The sequence below is a fragment of the Excalfactoria chinensis genome, chromosome 7 (assembly GCF_039878825.1).
Source record: "Excalfactoria chinensis isolate bCotChi1 chromosome 7, bCotChi1.hap2, whole genome shotgun sequence".
Classification (NCBI taxonomy): domain Eukaryota; kingdom Metazoa; phylum Chordata; class Aves; order Galliformes; family Phasianidae; genus Excalfactoria; species Excalfactoria chinensis.
In genome coordinates, this window is record NC_092831.1 from 24,419,110 (window position 1) to 24,433,695 (window position 14,586).

Sequence of the window (14,586 nt, forward strand, 5' to 3'; positions counted from 1 at the left end):
CTTTGGCAGACTATGTTTCCATTAAAAGTTATGTAGTAGCACATTAATTAAAGGCATGTTTCTTTTCAGGACAATTCCTTTTTCTGTAGCCTAGCAATAGAAACTGTTTCCGTTCAAACAATATGACAGATGTTGTGGGGTTGGTCGGTTGATTTCTGTAGGATCATCAGATACTTACACAAGCAGGAAGATGATCAGACAGTTTGAATACTGCTGTGTGTGTATTCATCCAATTTTTTGATGCGGTGCTACAGTACTTTTAAAATTCTGTTGAGCATTTTGTATACATGTGCCTAGCTTGCAGCAACAGGGAAAGTTGCTACATATTCCAAGCTTACTTCTTGGTGCCAGAATCAAGCAGACAAACACGTGTATTTCTGATAACATGCTAAAGCTGCCATCATTCTAGGGACACGTTTGGGTTCCACAGTCTCCTGCAAGAGAGGAAATGAACTTGGATGACTTAGGTAGCTGAGATCTTGCTCAAGATCTTTTTGTCCTGCAGAGGTGTGATTTGATTGAGTGAACTGATGGAGAATTGTACTTGGTTGGAAAATGTTCTGCTACCTTGCAAATTTGAGACAAAAAATAGGTGCTACAAAGAAAAGAAGTGCCATGTTTGTGAAAGTTGAAGACACTGGGAAGGAAATTTTTGTAGCGTCTACATTTATTCAGGTTGGCTTAAATCAAGTACAAGTTTATAACTTTCTAGTTGTACAGACATACAATTCAAGCTTCACTGTGTTTGATAAACTAGGAGATACCTTCACACTTAAAATACCTGTGGGCTGATGAAGTCAAAAGTCTACTGCAGTCAAAGAGCATCACAAAGGGGATGAGGATAATAAGTTTGAGCCTCCTTTGGCTGTTACACAAAATTACACACGGTGTTGGAACGGTCTGGGAACGTTTGTTTTTTTTTGTTTGTTTGTTTTTTCCATCTGCTTTTTGCACTTACTGTTGTTTCATGGTAGAATGTAAATTTCATAATAAACATGTATAACATGGCCTTTTTCAGTATGTTGGTCATCTTGTGTGGTTTCTTCCAGATGTCATCATCTGTTCTGCAATGTTATTCAGTTAAACTAGAATTAGAGCTTTTTGACAGTTGTCTAGAATTTAGCGATTTGTGTACAGTCTTAGTGAATTGGTATCTGCATGAGTATTGCATATAAAAGCTCTCTTAGAAATTGATTCAAAAGCTTGATCAGGCTGTGCTAGTCTATTTGCAGCTGTGTTCTTACTTAAGCAATTAAAGGAAATATAGATGTGCAATACAAGTTGTGGTCAGACTTTGCAGTATAGGTGTGACAGTTGAATCCAGAAAACAACACTTAGAATGTTCTGCAGCCTTTTGAAAAACATTTTACTTATAAGTGATAAAACTTCACATAAAATCACAAAGAGCTCATTAACTTCTAAGCAGAATATCTGAAAGTTAGCCTCAATTGAAATCAATATGCTTATGCTTTCTGGTACTACAGTAGCTGATGCTGCATTCTTCTAGCACTATTGTGACAAGTAGAAAGAAAAAGAGATTTGGACTACTCTGCAACAATTAAGTATCCATTTAGGTCAGTGGCTTTGTTTGAGTCTATTTTATGGTCTCCTATTTGAAAGTATATATTCTTCCTTTGTCTGTTCTTCAGACATTCAAGGGAAGATTGTTCTGAGCTTTTTACAGGCAAGTGTGTGATTTACACTTTTTTTCCTGTCTCAGTAACTGTAGTTCCATTAGCCTTCCTCTGTGTCTGTGATAAAGTGGAAGCAGAGACTGAATCCAAGCTACTTATCTTTTATGAATATTCATTTGTGCAGGTCTCACTGAAATTCCACAATTCCAATTGGGCACAGAGGTGCCCAATTTTTGCCTGCAGTTGTACATACCTCTGACACATGTCCTCGCAGCTGCTATTGTGACAGAAAGGCTCAGAATGTTTTCCTGAAAATGCTTAATTACTTTCATGGTACAGAATGGGAACAGTATCTATTGCAGTTAACAGGTTTTTACTTCAATTTGTCTAATTTAATAACTGATAGTGGTTCCTCAGCAGTCTGTGCAAAACATCTCAAGGAATTAGGAACCACCATTATCGTGTGGTAAGTATCCTGTATTTATTTAGTTTGCTTTCTTTTCTGACATGAGAGGGTGGCAAAGAAATGGAACCCTCGTCTGACTGAAGCTGACTTTTTAGCTCACTATTTCATATGCTGAAGATTGATTAGGCCATCCTGTGGAGAGATTCTTCTCCTACAAGTCTCTGCAGCTGTTGTACCTGTAGGTACCTTCTGTTTGTCAAGCCACAAGATAGAAACCCAGCATCTGCATTGCAAAAGTTCCCTAAGTTTGTTTCACCAGCATGTACACAACTTACATTGTTGCCTAATATTCACCATATTTGTGCAGCTAGAAAGCTGTATGCCTATGTAATAAATGGTGATCTAGGTAGAGCTGCACTACTAGAGTATAACCTGCAAATGCACAGGAGGATAAAAGAATGTCCTAACTCTCTGTGAAATTTAGGCTATTTTGAACTAGTCCTGGGTGATGGTTCTAACAATCTCCTTTACAATTAAAAAACAAAACAAAAACAAGGGAAGCAAGGAGGGAGTGAAGATAACTGTCCTTGGTATTTGTTAGTACTTATTTGTTTGTCAGAAGTCACCTTAACAATTTGCTGTTTTTTGTATTTACTAGTTGTGATGTTGCTCAGATTTATGAAAGAAAAAAACAGAGTTTTTTCTTTTCTTTGCAAAGAAAGCAAAATACCTGCTGCTGAAAGAAGCATCAAGCAGAAAATTACGTCAGTTGAAGGAAACCACCAGCTAACTGCAGTTTATCTCTGTGATGAAAATGTTACCCTAAGGTAAGCACTGCAATTAGTGTGCAGCAAATAACTGACACCAATGAGAGTTAGTCTAAAATATGCAGATGTTTACCTTTTTGGGTGTGCTGTGGCCTCTCTGTGGCTGCCAACTTGTAACTGCTTGGTGCGCTGTCCCACTGGGAGGGTTGCCTCAGCAACACATGCAGACCCTTTTAAGTCTTACTGATGGTTGTGCTGCTTTACATACTTGTTACAAGACCAGGAGCATTGGAGGTAGAGGGAATTTCATTTTCTTCATGTGAATAAGTGTAATTAGTCTGCAGAGCTGCTAGGATTCTTTGTGAATCAGTGAGATAATTGCTTTATAAGAGGAAAATAATTACGTAAGAGTTTGAAAGGGCACAGATTTAATACCTATTTGAGGAAGGCTTGCCAAACTCATTATATGAGGAGACTGCTAGTGAGACCTTGCTTATGAGATGCATTTATCTTGCTGGAACTCCCCACCCCACCCCCCCATGTTTTTTACATCATGTTCTCCTGGGGAAACTATTTCCCTCAGAATAGGTAACTGTAGTTGCTGTAGCTTTTTTCTTCCAATTCTTAAAGAGTTGCCTATGCAAGCATGCTCTCAGATTCTACTGGCTTCAGATCTCTGGGCTCACTTAAATTTTGTCAACATTAAAAACATAAAAGAAATTTCAGCCTTCACCCAAGGGAAAGGGAACTGTGCGACTCATCATTTGGCTGTAACTGGTCCCCAACTGGCTGATCTGCAGTGTGGCAAGCAGGACAGTTAGAATAGCAAGGGAGGTAGGGAGTCTAGGGTGTATGTACAGAACAGAATGTTCTGTAGAAGAAGAACACAGGTGTGATGTAAAAGGTAAGGTACTGAAAAGTATGTGTGGAAAGAGAATCTAGGATGAAAATCCAAAGTAAACAAGGTCACACTGGTAGCAAAGAATGAAGAAATATTCAGCAGAGGAATCCAGGGAAGTACTTATGCTCCAGAAATTGTTCAATTGAAGACTTATCTAAAATCAGCTAAATAGTCACCTACTTTATTATCATAACCATGCACATAATAATCAAAGGAGGCAATATGTTTTTAAAGAGTTGTTCACTTAGCTAGTAAATTATTATTTTTTTTTGCTATGCCTACAACAGAGACTCGAAGGTCAGCAAGGTAAGTGGACACAGGATGAGTTGACATAAGCATAATGCTGCACCTATGCTTATTGATTGGAATGTTAAGAGTACTGTAGGTAAAGGATGCTGTGAAATGCAGGTCTCAGCTCAGGATGCTGGAGGACAAGTTCTTGACTTGAGGAGGGCTGAGACTAAGTCCAAATGATTTAAAGTAGGTGGGTGTGTAAGAAAATGCTGACATGAGCTGATGCATTCTTTAAAACATGCAGTCCCCTTTTATTTTATTAAAAAGTTGTACATAAAATACACAAGGCTTTATATGAATTTATATTTGAAAAGTATCTTAAAACAACAGCAACATGTGGTACATCAGGAAGGGCATTCAATCTATTGTAAGGTTGCAAACTGGAGACCAGCTCTGAGGTGCTTTCAAGTATAAAAAAGTGTCATACAAATTAACTCCTATATTCGTAAAGATTTTATTCCTTATTTGTTATCACTAAAAATATTTGTATATGTGCTAAAAGTAGACTGATGTTTTACTGAATTCTTAACTGAGATGAGTGCTTTCCAGGTTACTGCAGTGCTCTCTACCTCTGCTCCCATTTAGTTTACAGGAAATATGAGTTTTTTTCTCAGTGTGAAACTGGGCTGTGGCATTTGCTTCCCTGCATTCTGCTTGTCAATCTTGCTGCTCACCTCTTGATTCACTGCTGTCAGTATGGTGAGAATGTCTTCTCCTCTGCAAAAAATACAAACGGTTTTGTATTAGAGTATTTGCACATAAAACTTAATGCATTCTTATATATCACCTTGACCTGTGCCCAGTGCTAATGGCTCCTCCTTTAAACCATCTTTAAAGCAGTTGGGCGAGCTGCTTCAAACAATCAGTACTGCTATTCTACATTGCTTTTTTCACTCTGAGTGATCACTCCCTCTGCATGTTATCTACCTCTGCATCCAAATCAAACTTGTGTCCTTCAGAAGGAAGATAAAGGTGTTGCAAAGAAGTATCTTAGGAAGTATAGTTACCGAGGACAACTGTTCTCCAAGTGTTGGCACAGTGACTGAATGTACCAGGTCCCCTGGCTTGTGCTTCTGTAGGAGACGTAATCTTGCAGAGTAGCCATGCCCAAGAGGAAGTCTGCCTCTGAGGGGATGCAGTCCAGCTGAAATCTTGCATCTGTTTCTAGAGAATAATCTTGTTCCCTAGAATCTGTTTCAACGGTTACACCTTTCTGATAAGCATCACCTTGGCAGGCCTGAACAAAGAAGACTTTCGGTTTTCCAGCAAGTGATTGGCAATTTTGCCCAGTGAAAGAACTGGTCAGTTCCTGGATAGGTACTTCCTGCCCATCAACACCATATATAATGCCTTTTTTTCCATGAGAGAGAATACAGCAAACAAAACAGTCTTTGTTGTTGTGGTCCATGCACCGATACTTGCTCACTATCTTACGGATTTCTTCTGCAGTGCAGTCTTTGAATTCTTCTACTGTAAAATGAAGATTCCTGAAGACTTTTTTCAGAGCCTCTGGAAAGTAAACCAAGGGGAATTAAGCAGTTTTTCTAAAATATGGACACTTCTTACAAATAAACCCTTTTTTTTATTTTTTATTTTTTATTTTTTTTCTTTTTTCCTTTAAATCCTGCCACCCTACTATCTGGGTATTTACACTCTTTCTCTGAAAATAACCTGATCGCTAGTCATATTTGTATTACATTCCCTCATCTCTCATTAAAAGAATTACTTGTGATCTTGCTGTCTAGTGTTGTCTGCAAAGGAAGTGTGCAGACCTAGCTGTTAGATCTCACACAATTTACAGCTAGTCTCTCTCTGCATCTTGCAACATGTGTCAAACAAATAGTGCCACTCCTTTCCCCAGTTGTTTCAACACTAGATAGATGGGAATGATTTCTCCTAGAATCACCTAGGTTTGAAAAGACCTTCAAGATCATAGAATCCAACTACAAACCGGACCTACCACATCCCATCACTAAATCCTGCACCTTTGGGCCATGCCCACACAGCTCTTAAATACCTCCAGGGGTAGATACTCTACCACCTCCCTGGACAGCCCATTCCAGTGCTTGACCACCCTCATCCTTATGAAATTCTTCCTACCATCTATCTAAACCTCCCCTAGGACAGCTTGATCATGCATTCAATAGAAACAAAGTTAGTATATTGATTAAACTACTACTAGCTAAAAAAATTGACATACATTTACCTCCATGTTTTCCTTTGCTCGTATATTATACATTTATTTTATGTGTATGTGTGTGTGTATATATATATATATATTAAAAATTTCTGTCAATGTATTTAAGTAGTACCTGCATCTTAAGAAGATATTGACTCATCTGTAATGTTCACTGTACCTGCATCCTTATCTGTCCCATTCCGATTTTTCATCTTTCTGAGTTCTGGCACTGCTTCCCTGGCTTTTGCAAAATTGTGATTATTCAGGATCAAGCAAACTCCACGGGGTCGGCTGGTCATTTTATAAACTTCAAGCTGTTGGAAAGAAAGACTTCTCGTGACTGCTTCTCAACCCCCTGTAGTGTCACAGAGGGTAAAAAGCCAGCTAGCTTTCTATCTGAGCATCTCTCCCCATACAGCTTTGCTCCCAGGACTTGAAGCAAGACAGAACCCACCTCTTGCAGCCTCCACCATAACACTGCGCACAAGGAGTGTTGTATTCACCCACTTCTCTGTGCCTATTTATCTGCCTGCTACCTGTCTCCTGGTATTAAGAGTCAGGGGTATCTTCTACCCTTAAAAACATTTCTTAATTTTTAATGCCGCTGCAGCTTCTGCCTGATACATAGTTTCAAAGTAAAGGACATTACAGAGTAGTGCATCTTTGTTTTTCTAGACAGTGCCTTTATCAGCTGTGCTTATAATACTTAAAGTGTACTTCATAAAGGAATGGTCTCTTCTGAGACAAAATTGTGACATTTCTAAGACACAAACTGACTTACCTGTGAAGACTGATCACAGTTGCCCAGAGATTCAGGTGCCACAGATGATGCCAGCCATATGGAAGTGCCTAAATACACACACAGAACATGTATAAATAAACAATTAAAAGGGAGTTTAAAGCCTGCAATCAGTTAGTACACAAAAGGATGCCTAATCACTTCTCAGTTAGGCACATGCTTAAAGAGGCAAGATGCAAGCAGTGTAGAGATTCCAAAAGCTGGAAAAAAGCAAAAGATCTAAACATTCATTTTTGAAGGAGTTTCAGTTACCTTTGGGGGCTCCTGTGCTGCCGCTTTGCCCCTCTGTTACAAGCATCTCTCCTTCACCTGAAAAGCATTCATTATTAGTCCTGTAAGACACCTTATGTATGGCTTCAAGAATAAGAAGTGTGAGAAAGAGGCCTTGTTTTGTTTTACCAAATGAGTTAAATCCATACTCTTCAATTTTCTTCAACAGGCTCTTGTCCACTTTTTCACAAATACTCTTCAGGACAGTTAAGTTGTCTTCTCTCAAAATCCCCTTCTTCTCCATCTCAATGAAAACGTCGAGCATTGTCTGAGCAATCAGAAAGGTAGTTTGCTCTTAGGGCAGACCCATGCTGCTACTGAGAAGGAAGCTGCAGCATGTTTAGGTGCACCCAAACTGGCTTTAGTGTACTGACAACACAAGTAAGCCACTGTCAGTCTCACTGCCTCAGTCGATACCTCAAGCAGATTTAATTAAATGTAGGCTGACAAAAGCTAGGAGTACAGTGACTAAAACCATCTTCCCAAAACACGCTTATTTCCTTCCCACTGCTCAGAGATGCTGAGAGCTAATAAGATCAAACCCAGGAGAGTTAATAGTAATCACACAGGAACAAATAGTGTCATTTTAAATGATTCCTATCATTTACCTGACTTTCAGTGGCAACTTTGTGCCCTTGACTGAAACACAAACATCACTGTAGCAAAAATGGGTATAACCATGCAAATATGGTATAAAGAGTTCTCTGAAGAAAGAGAGAACCCAAGGCACAGAAGCTTTTGCCAGAGCGCAGTGGGTCACCTATGGATTTACTAGAACAGCCACCACTGCATAGGCATAGTTTATCCTCTAAGAAAAGAGGGAAGATTTTAAAAGAAATTTCATTAGGCAGAACAAAGTATCTAACAGTCAAAAGGGCAGGCTGACATAGTGTTAAGAGCAGCTGGATCTCTTGCTATTATGTAAGTTAACTCCAAGCTCGTAGGCCTTAGCTCTATTAAGGATGTCAGCCTAGGTCCGTTTGGGGTTTTCTTCTAAGAAACCAAAACATTACAGAAATAGCCCTAGTGGGTGATTCTTAATTTGTTAATGACTTATTTAGAAAGCAGCCAAAATAAAACCAGCTGGAAAAGATGAATGGAAGTGCTCAGCCTTCTACTGAAGAAAGACAGTCAATCCTATACAGAGCTTGGGTGTGCAGGCATCATGCCTGGCCCAGGGCTGGCCTGCTCTTTCTGGGCTGGAGAAGTACTGCTGGAGCTACACATAACACTGGCATGCAACAAGTCCTCTATGCACCATTCCAGGTCCCTTCTTTTCCTTATGGAAAAACAATACTCATTCCCTTCAGTGCAACCTAAATGCTGCTATGTATTCTAGCAATGATTTAAGAAATCAAAACAAAAGAAAAACAGAACAAACAGTTCTTACAGTTTCAGGGCTTAGCTTGCACTTTGGTAATTCTTTCCCCAAAAGAAACTTGAAACGCTTCATGTCATCTGTGATGATGTTTTCTGACAACTGAAAGAGCAGATACCTAGAAGGAACAGCAGAGGACAGTTTCGTTATGTTCTCTAGCATTTTCCTTAGCACAATTTAACACTGTACCATTGAACCATCCCCTCAGCACCCCCAGCTGCCTTTCTGGGACAGCTTTTTTCCTTTTCATCTGAGGACATTAGTCCCAGAACAGACAGAAGTCAAACCATTCTGAGCTGCAACTAAAAATATCTGTTTTCCCAAAATCAGAGTTGCACGGAGAGTTTCTGCATGAGACATGAGGGCAAAGACAGTCACACCCAGTCACTGACTGCAACCCACAACACCCAAGTGGGGAGGCCTTTGTAGTCTGCCAATTATCTCAGAAGTGTAGAATCACCAAGGTTGGAAAAGGGCTCTAAGATCATGTAATCCAACTGTCTACCTACTGCCAATATTTCCCCACTAAACCATGCCCCTTAGTAGCACATCCATGTGTTTCTTGAATATCTCCAGACACAGTGACTCAACCACCCCCCTGGGCAGTCCCTTACCGTGCCTCACGACTCTTTCTGGGAAGAAAGCTTAGTCTCCTCTCTTTTACTGGACAGGAATTTCCTCTACTGCTTATACCCGCTTTCCTTGGAAAAATGAAGATGTTTGTGTTTTGCCAAACCTTACTTGGTGCTAACTCATCAGTAAACATCTTGCAACTACCAACCCAAGCAGGATAACTGATCCCCAGAGAGCAACTCCAGGGTCGGGCTCTGCCAGGTTTTCACCCCCAGGACCATGGTGAACCCACACTGCCAGCTGCTCACCTGAATGGAGACACCCGTGCCCTGCCTGGAACCTGGAGCTCCCTCTCCATCTCCTCTCGGCTGGAGCCCAGGTGGGAAGCTAGAAGGTCTATCCGATTGATCCGGTAGAGCAGCTCCTTCAAGAAGAACAGGTCCCCTGCCTCGATCATCCCTTTCTCTTGTAACGCTTGGAAGAAGGCCTTGGGTTCCTCAATATCTTCCAGCTTTCTTACAGTGACGTGCTCCAGGCTGAGAAACTTCAGAGACGCCAGATCAGTTCTGTCCAGCGCCTCGCTGATCACGTAGAGCAGCTGGGAGAACTCCATCTCCCCGCAGCAGCTCCAGCCCTGGACCGGGATGGGCGCCACTTCCTCGTGCACCCGTGCTTCTGTGCTTCCGCCCGCCTCGTCTGGCGAGGCAGCGCCCAGGCTCCTGGGAGCTGTAGTTCCGTCTGGATTCCTGGCTTAAAAAACCCGCAGTTCAACTCAGAAACTGCTTGTCTGCCTGAGGGGAGCTTTCTGACACAGCTGAGGCCGTCTCCGTTCACTGTTACAGAGCACTGTTTAAAAAAATAATAATAAAAAAATAGGGGCTGAAGAAGTAGAAAATCCTTGCTGTGCGCTTGGCACGGCTGGGGGGAGCACAGGGGCCGGTCAGCGCTCACCAGCGCCCACCCCCCATCTCCCTCCACAGGCGTCACTGCTGTCCAAATGCTGAGCTCCTTCCTTCAGCCTGGGCGACCCTGTACTTCGTATTTCCTTTTCTTCTCTTACCGTGAAATGCCAATACAACTCAATTTACTGTCTAAAAAACAAAAAACAAAACAAAACAAAAAAGCCAATAGCAGATGGCTGCTCTTTTTCCAGTGGAGAGCTTTCTCATCTCACTTCAAACACACATGCTACTGACAGGAAAAAGTGAATTTTACATACGTGGCTGGTTTTGTATTACATGCAAAACATAGCATTCTGCGCTGTTTTACATAAACACCGCCCCCTCCTTTTTTGTATTCTTCCCTTTTTGCTTCATAAAATTCATACACCCACTCAGCAAAAACAATAAGCGGAAACGTGGGGGAAGCAAAAGGAAGAGCTTTGCCGCTGTGCTAAAGTACTTCAGAAGAAACACAGACACACGTGAAAATCAATTGCCAGAGTGGCACTTCAGTAGATAAGCATAGTAAATAAGAGGTCCTCAGAGTTCTCCAATAAGAGTTTGAGCTCAAATCACACCATTATCTTCACATGCATTCCAAGGATATTTCTGGCATGAAAAGGAATCTTAAGAAAACTGAACTTATTTGTGCAGGTTAGGAGTTCTCCCTCTGCCTGGGCATTTGCAGCAGTCACACCTCCACAGTCCAAGGGCACTAACAATTCATTGTCATTTCAGTACTGATGGAAGAGTCTCAGAACACCATTTCCTCCTCGCAAGCCGCCCCCATGCTGCTGACAGGAAACGCAGCACACTCTGTCCAGGTATTTGATGAGCCACTGAACCAACTCCCTTCCCAGCCCTTGGGATTTGCTGGAGGCTTTCAGCAGCAGGAGCAAGCCCACAGGAAGTGACATGATGGGGTGAGACCTTGGGATGGTGCATCACCTCTGTTATGGATTCTAACACAGAGATAGTATTAAATAACAACAGGAGGAAGAAGGGAGGTGTTTTTACTGGTTGGAGTTTCATGGTTCTAAAACTGAACGTTAACACCTTGACAGGAGAGCTGCACTCAGCACTGATTTTAAAACAGAACCTCTTCCTACCACTTCTCTCTTTAAATATATATATATATATTAAAAAAATGTAGACAGTAATCTGAGGGAGTGCTTCCCCCCCACCTCCAACCTCCTCCTTTGGCCTGGCTGTTACACCCAACACTGTGTTCAGGGCTGATAACACAGTTCTGCTACATACTATGACTGTGCCTATCATCTTACCCTATAAATAGTGAACAGACTCAGAGCTCTAATCCTCATAACAAGGCTGCACATACCCTCCCCAGTTCCTTCTGAATATTGTGAGTCTTGAGCAACTGTAGTCATGAGATCAGTTATGTGGAGTAATTAATTACTGGCAGTCACTTACTGGGATATTCCCTTCTCAAAAGCAGAGAAGCATTGTAGACACCTCCGGAGTGGAATGCAGTAAATATGCATAGTGTATTCCATGACAGTTCCCTAAGCACAGAGATGGGAACTCGGTGGTACTAGGGAACTGCATAGCAGTCAAACTGAGTTAGCAGTTTTTCAGTTTTCTGTTGCACCAGTCACAACAAAGTCAGGTACTATTAGTCTCTCAAGCTCCGCTTGAAAGTAAGAAAATAGTACAAAAGAAAAGAAAAGGAAAAGGAAAAGGAAAAGGAAAAAAGGATTTTTTGGGAAAGATACATTGCGGACAACTTGGGAGGACACTGCTGACTTCCAGAACCAGTCAATGGGCTGAGCCTCTCTTCCCACCCCCACCAGGACACATATTGGGTGAGATATCAAGTGCTCCCCTGGGAAACACAGAAATCTCTATAGAGGTGTTCCATAGCTCAGAGCTGTGTTATTCACACTATCAATATTCAAAAGAATCTGTCAAATTGGGTATTTACCCCTTAACACAGCAGTTAATATTTACATTATTGTCATAAAAGTCACCAGTGTTCAAAGGTATTTGGTTACTGCCTGCATATAGATTAGGTCAAAGGTGGAAGGTGTGTGAATGCAGTGAGACTTTTTTTTTTCAAGCAGTTTATGAGTTTACACCTTCTCAAGAGCTGTTAAAACAAACTCCTAGTAAACAGACTGCAGGAAGCATGGATTGTTCTGTTTGCACTGACATGTCTGGACAGAGCAGCCTTAACACAAAGTAGCTACAGGAGCATCTGATGTAAAAGACCCAGGCCAAGCTCCAAAGATATGTGCAGAATAATTTTGTATCTAGCTAGGAATGTGTTACGGTTGAGAACTGCAAAAGCGCAGCCACATTATGTGACTGGGGAATTCCCGTGGTTGTCAAACATAGAACAAGTACAGCAGTGAGCAAAGGCACAGCTTCAGAAAGGAAACACAAATGAGTACTTGGGAATTCCCAACGATCTCAATTATGTTTTAGTACACTGCACAGAAACCACCGAACTAAACATGTTCTCTGTAAGTTTACGCCTCTTTAGCAGAAAAAGGTACATTTGAATAATTTCAGAGAACATGTGCCCATGTAAGTTAGAGATCAAAATAAAAAGGATGGCCATCAAGGACTCAACAATGAACATTTCCTGAGAACATTCTAGCTCTGGACTCCTTGCTGCACAACTGGATCTTCAAAAGGATGTGGAGTTTGTTTCCACTTCCCGTGAGTTTCCAGGGTTTCCTGTATGAGATGTTGTAGACAACAGACCTAGCCAACAGTTACATGTAAATAAGTAAATAAATTAAAAATACGCTGCAGTCAAACTTTTCAGAACTTTAAAAACTTTGAAAAGAGTGAACCCTTATGGAGGTAATGGAAAGGCACATACTTACAGCAGCCCATGCAGAGAGAAAGCAGCAGTGAGCAGGCAGGCTCCTAATACGTCCCACCCCGGCATCAGCAGATTACCAGGTTACCCTAAAAACTGAGAGAATGATAAACTTCCCAGGGGAGGCTGGCATCACCATCTCTGGGACACTGACGTTCAACTGATGCTCAACTGAACAAATAGGAAAAGGCGATGCAAATCAAAGGGCAGACATTCGTGCCTCTGAATGAACACTGTTTCCGTCTAAGCAGATAACGGCCCTCCCTCACTCTTCTCAGAATTTTCTTTCCCACACAGCGTCGCGTTGATTGGCTGCTTTCTAGCTTACCTCTGCAGGACTTAACTCGGCCTCCTTCCTGTCAAGCCTGTGATTCACTGCCTGCTGTTAATGCTTCCATTGGCTGAAAACATAACAGACTTCAGTGCCAGCATTGTTAGAGTGCAAAGTTCTGCCTTCCAGACATGAAGAAAAGGGAAGGCAGGCTGAATAACTAGCTGACTAACTATAGCCTTCTGAATGGAGAGGCAATTGCTCCTCTCCTTTCTCCGAGTTGTGCTGCAGAGAAGAAACAGGAAATTGTACAGCTGTCAAGTATCCTTCCTAGCTCTCAGCTCTGGTAGAGGGCATCAAATGTGGTCAGAAACATCACAGCCTCTCAGCCTTGGGGTTCTGTGTGTTTATTTTGCTCAGAACCACAAAAAATGAAAGTGTATTTTCTCCTTCACTGAGCCACATTATCAGCACACAGTATGGCTTCTTCCTGAAATTACTTGCAAGTGCAAGGGCTTCTCCAAAAGTCATGCCTCATATTTTATGATATTATGCTTAATATTACTATATTGAAAGGACTCAAGTAACACCGAACAAGTAAATTTGATATTAGACATTAAATTCTGCTCATGCAGAGTATATAAAAGAAGCTAGTCTGAGAGGACAAAACTCTGGCACAGAGACATAGAAAGAAACAGAAATGCTGTAGATTCACCACTTCACTAATACCAGTAATGTTTTCTCTTAATTCTACTGGAGCAGCTGCCAACTTCCATCAAGCTTCTCCTAGAGGAAGCAGCAATTTCATTTAAACTATATTTACATAAATTTTAAAAAGCAACGTACAAAAATTAACTACTACATTTATAGCAAGGTCTCACTTAAGAAAATGCTATAAAGTTGTGAATTGTCATGCAACTGTCAACATACTGTGAGGAATTAGGAGTAAAGAAGCCTCACTTCAGGAAGACAAACAGGGCTGAATAAAGAACCCCTGCATTACAGCTCGACACAGGTCTCAAAAGAAGTCCAGATTTTAAAAAGAGGAAGTTATTTTAAAAGTTCTTTAAAAAGCAGAAATTATAAAGTGTTTCACATTGATCCTTTATCTTGTTATAAGGGGATGTAGCCTTTAGAATTCCAGATGGCTCCCAGATACTACATATGCATTGCTAAAGAAACAAGGTAAGAACAGCTTCACTGGCATCAGCTCCCATTATCAAGAATGTCCTAACTTTAAGTTTACCCTTTTCTACCATCTCTCCATTTGCTAATGAAAGAATATCAAAATGCCACCCCTCCCTCAGGATGTCTGCCATAGAATA

The 14,586-nt window shown here is 41.2% G+C and overlaps 1 protein-coding gene across 4 annotated transcripts; it reads right to left on the bottom strand.

Annotated features, from left to right (window-relative positions):
- Positions 1-4,235: 4,235 nt before the first annotated feature.
- Positions 4,236-13,301, bottom strand: LOC140254786 (caspase-8-like). 4 transcript variants are annotated; one of them, XM_072341817.1, is made up of 9 exons: positions 12,995-13,301; positions 9,510-10,047; positions 8,641-8,746; positions 7,380-7,518; positions 7,233-7,289; positions 6,963-7,030; positions 6,360-6,495; positions 5,010-5,511; positions 4,236-4,719 (listed from the first exon to the last, which is right to left on the bottom strand). In XM_072341817.1, exons 2-9 carry the CDS (start codon positions 9,812-9,814, stop codon positions 4,584-4,586), a joined length of 1,449 nt encoding a protein of 482 aa, XP_072197918.1. In that variant the 5' UTR covers positions 9,815-10,047; positions 12,995-13,301; the 3' UTR covers positions 4,236-4,583. The 4 variants fall into 4 exon arrangements, with proteins under 4 accessions (XP_072197918.1, XP_072197917.1, XP_072197916.1 ...); XM_072341816.1 differs by having other exon boundaries at positions 9,510-10,288; positions 12,995-13,261; XM_072341815.1 differs by having other exon boundaries at positions 9,510-10,292; positions 12,995-13,261.
- Positions 13,302-14,586: the final 1,285 nt, after the last annotated feature.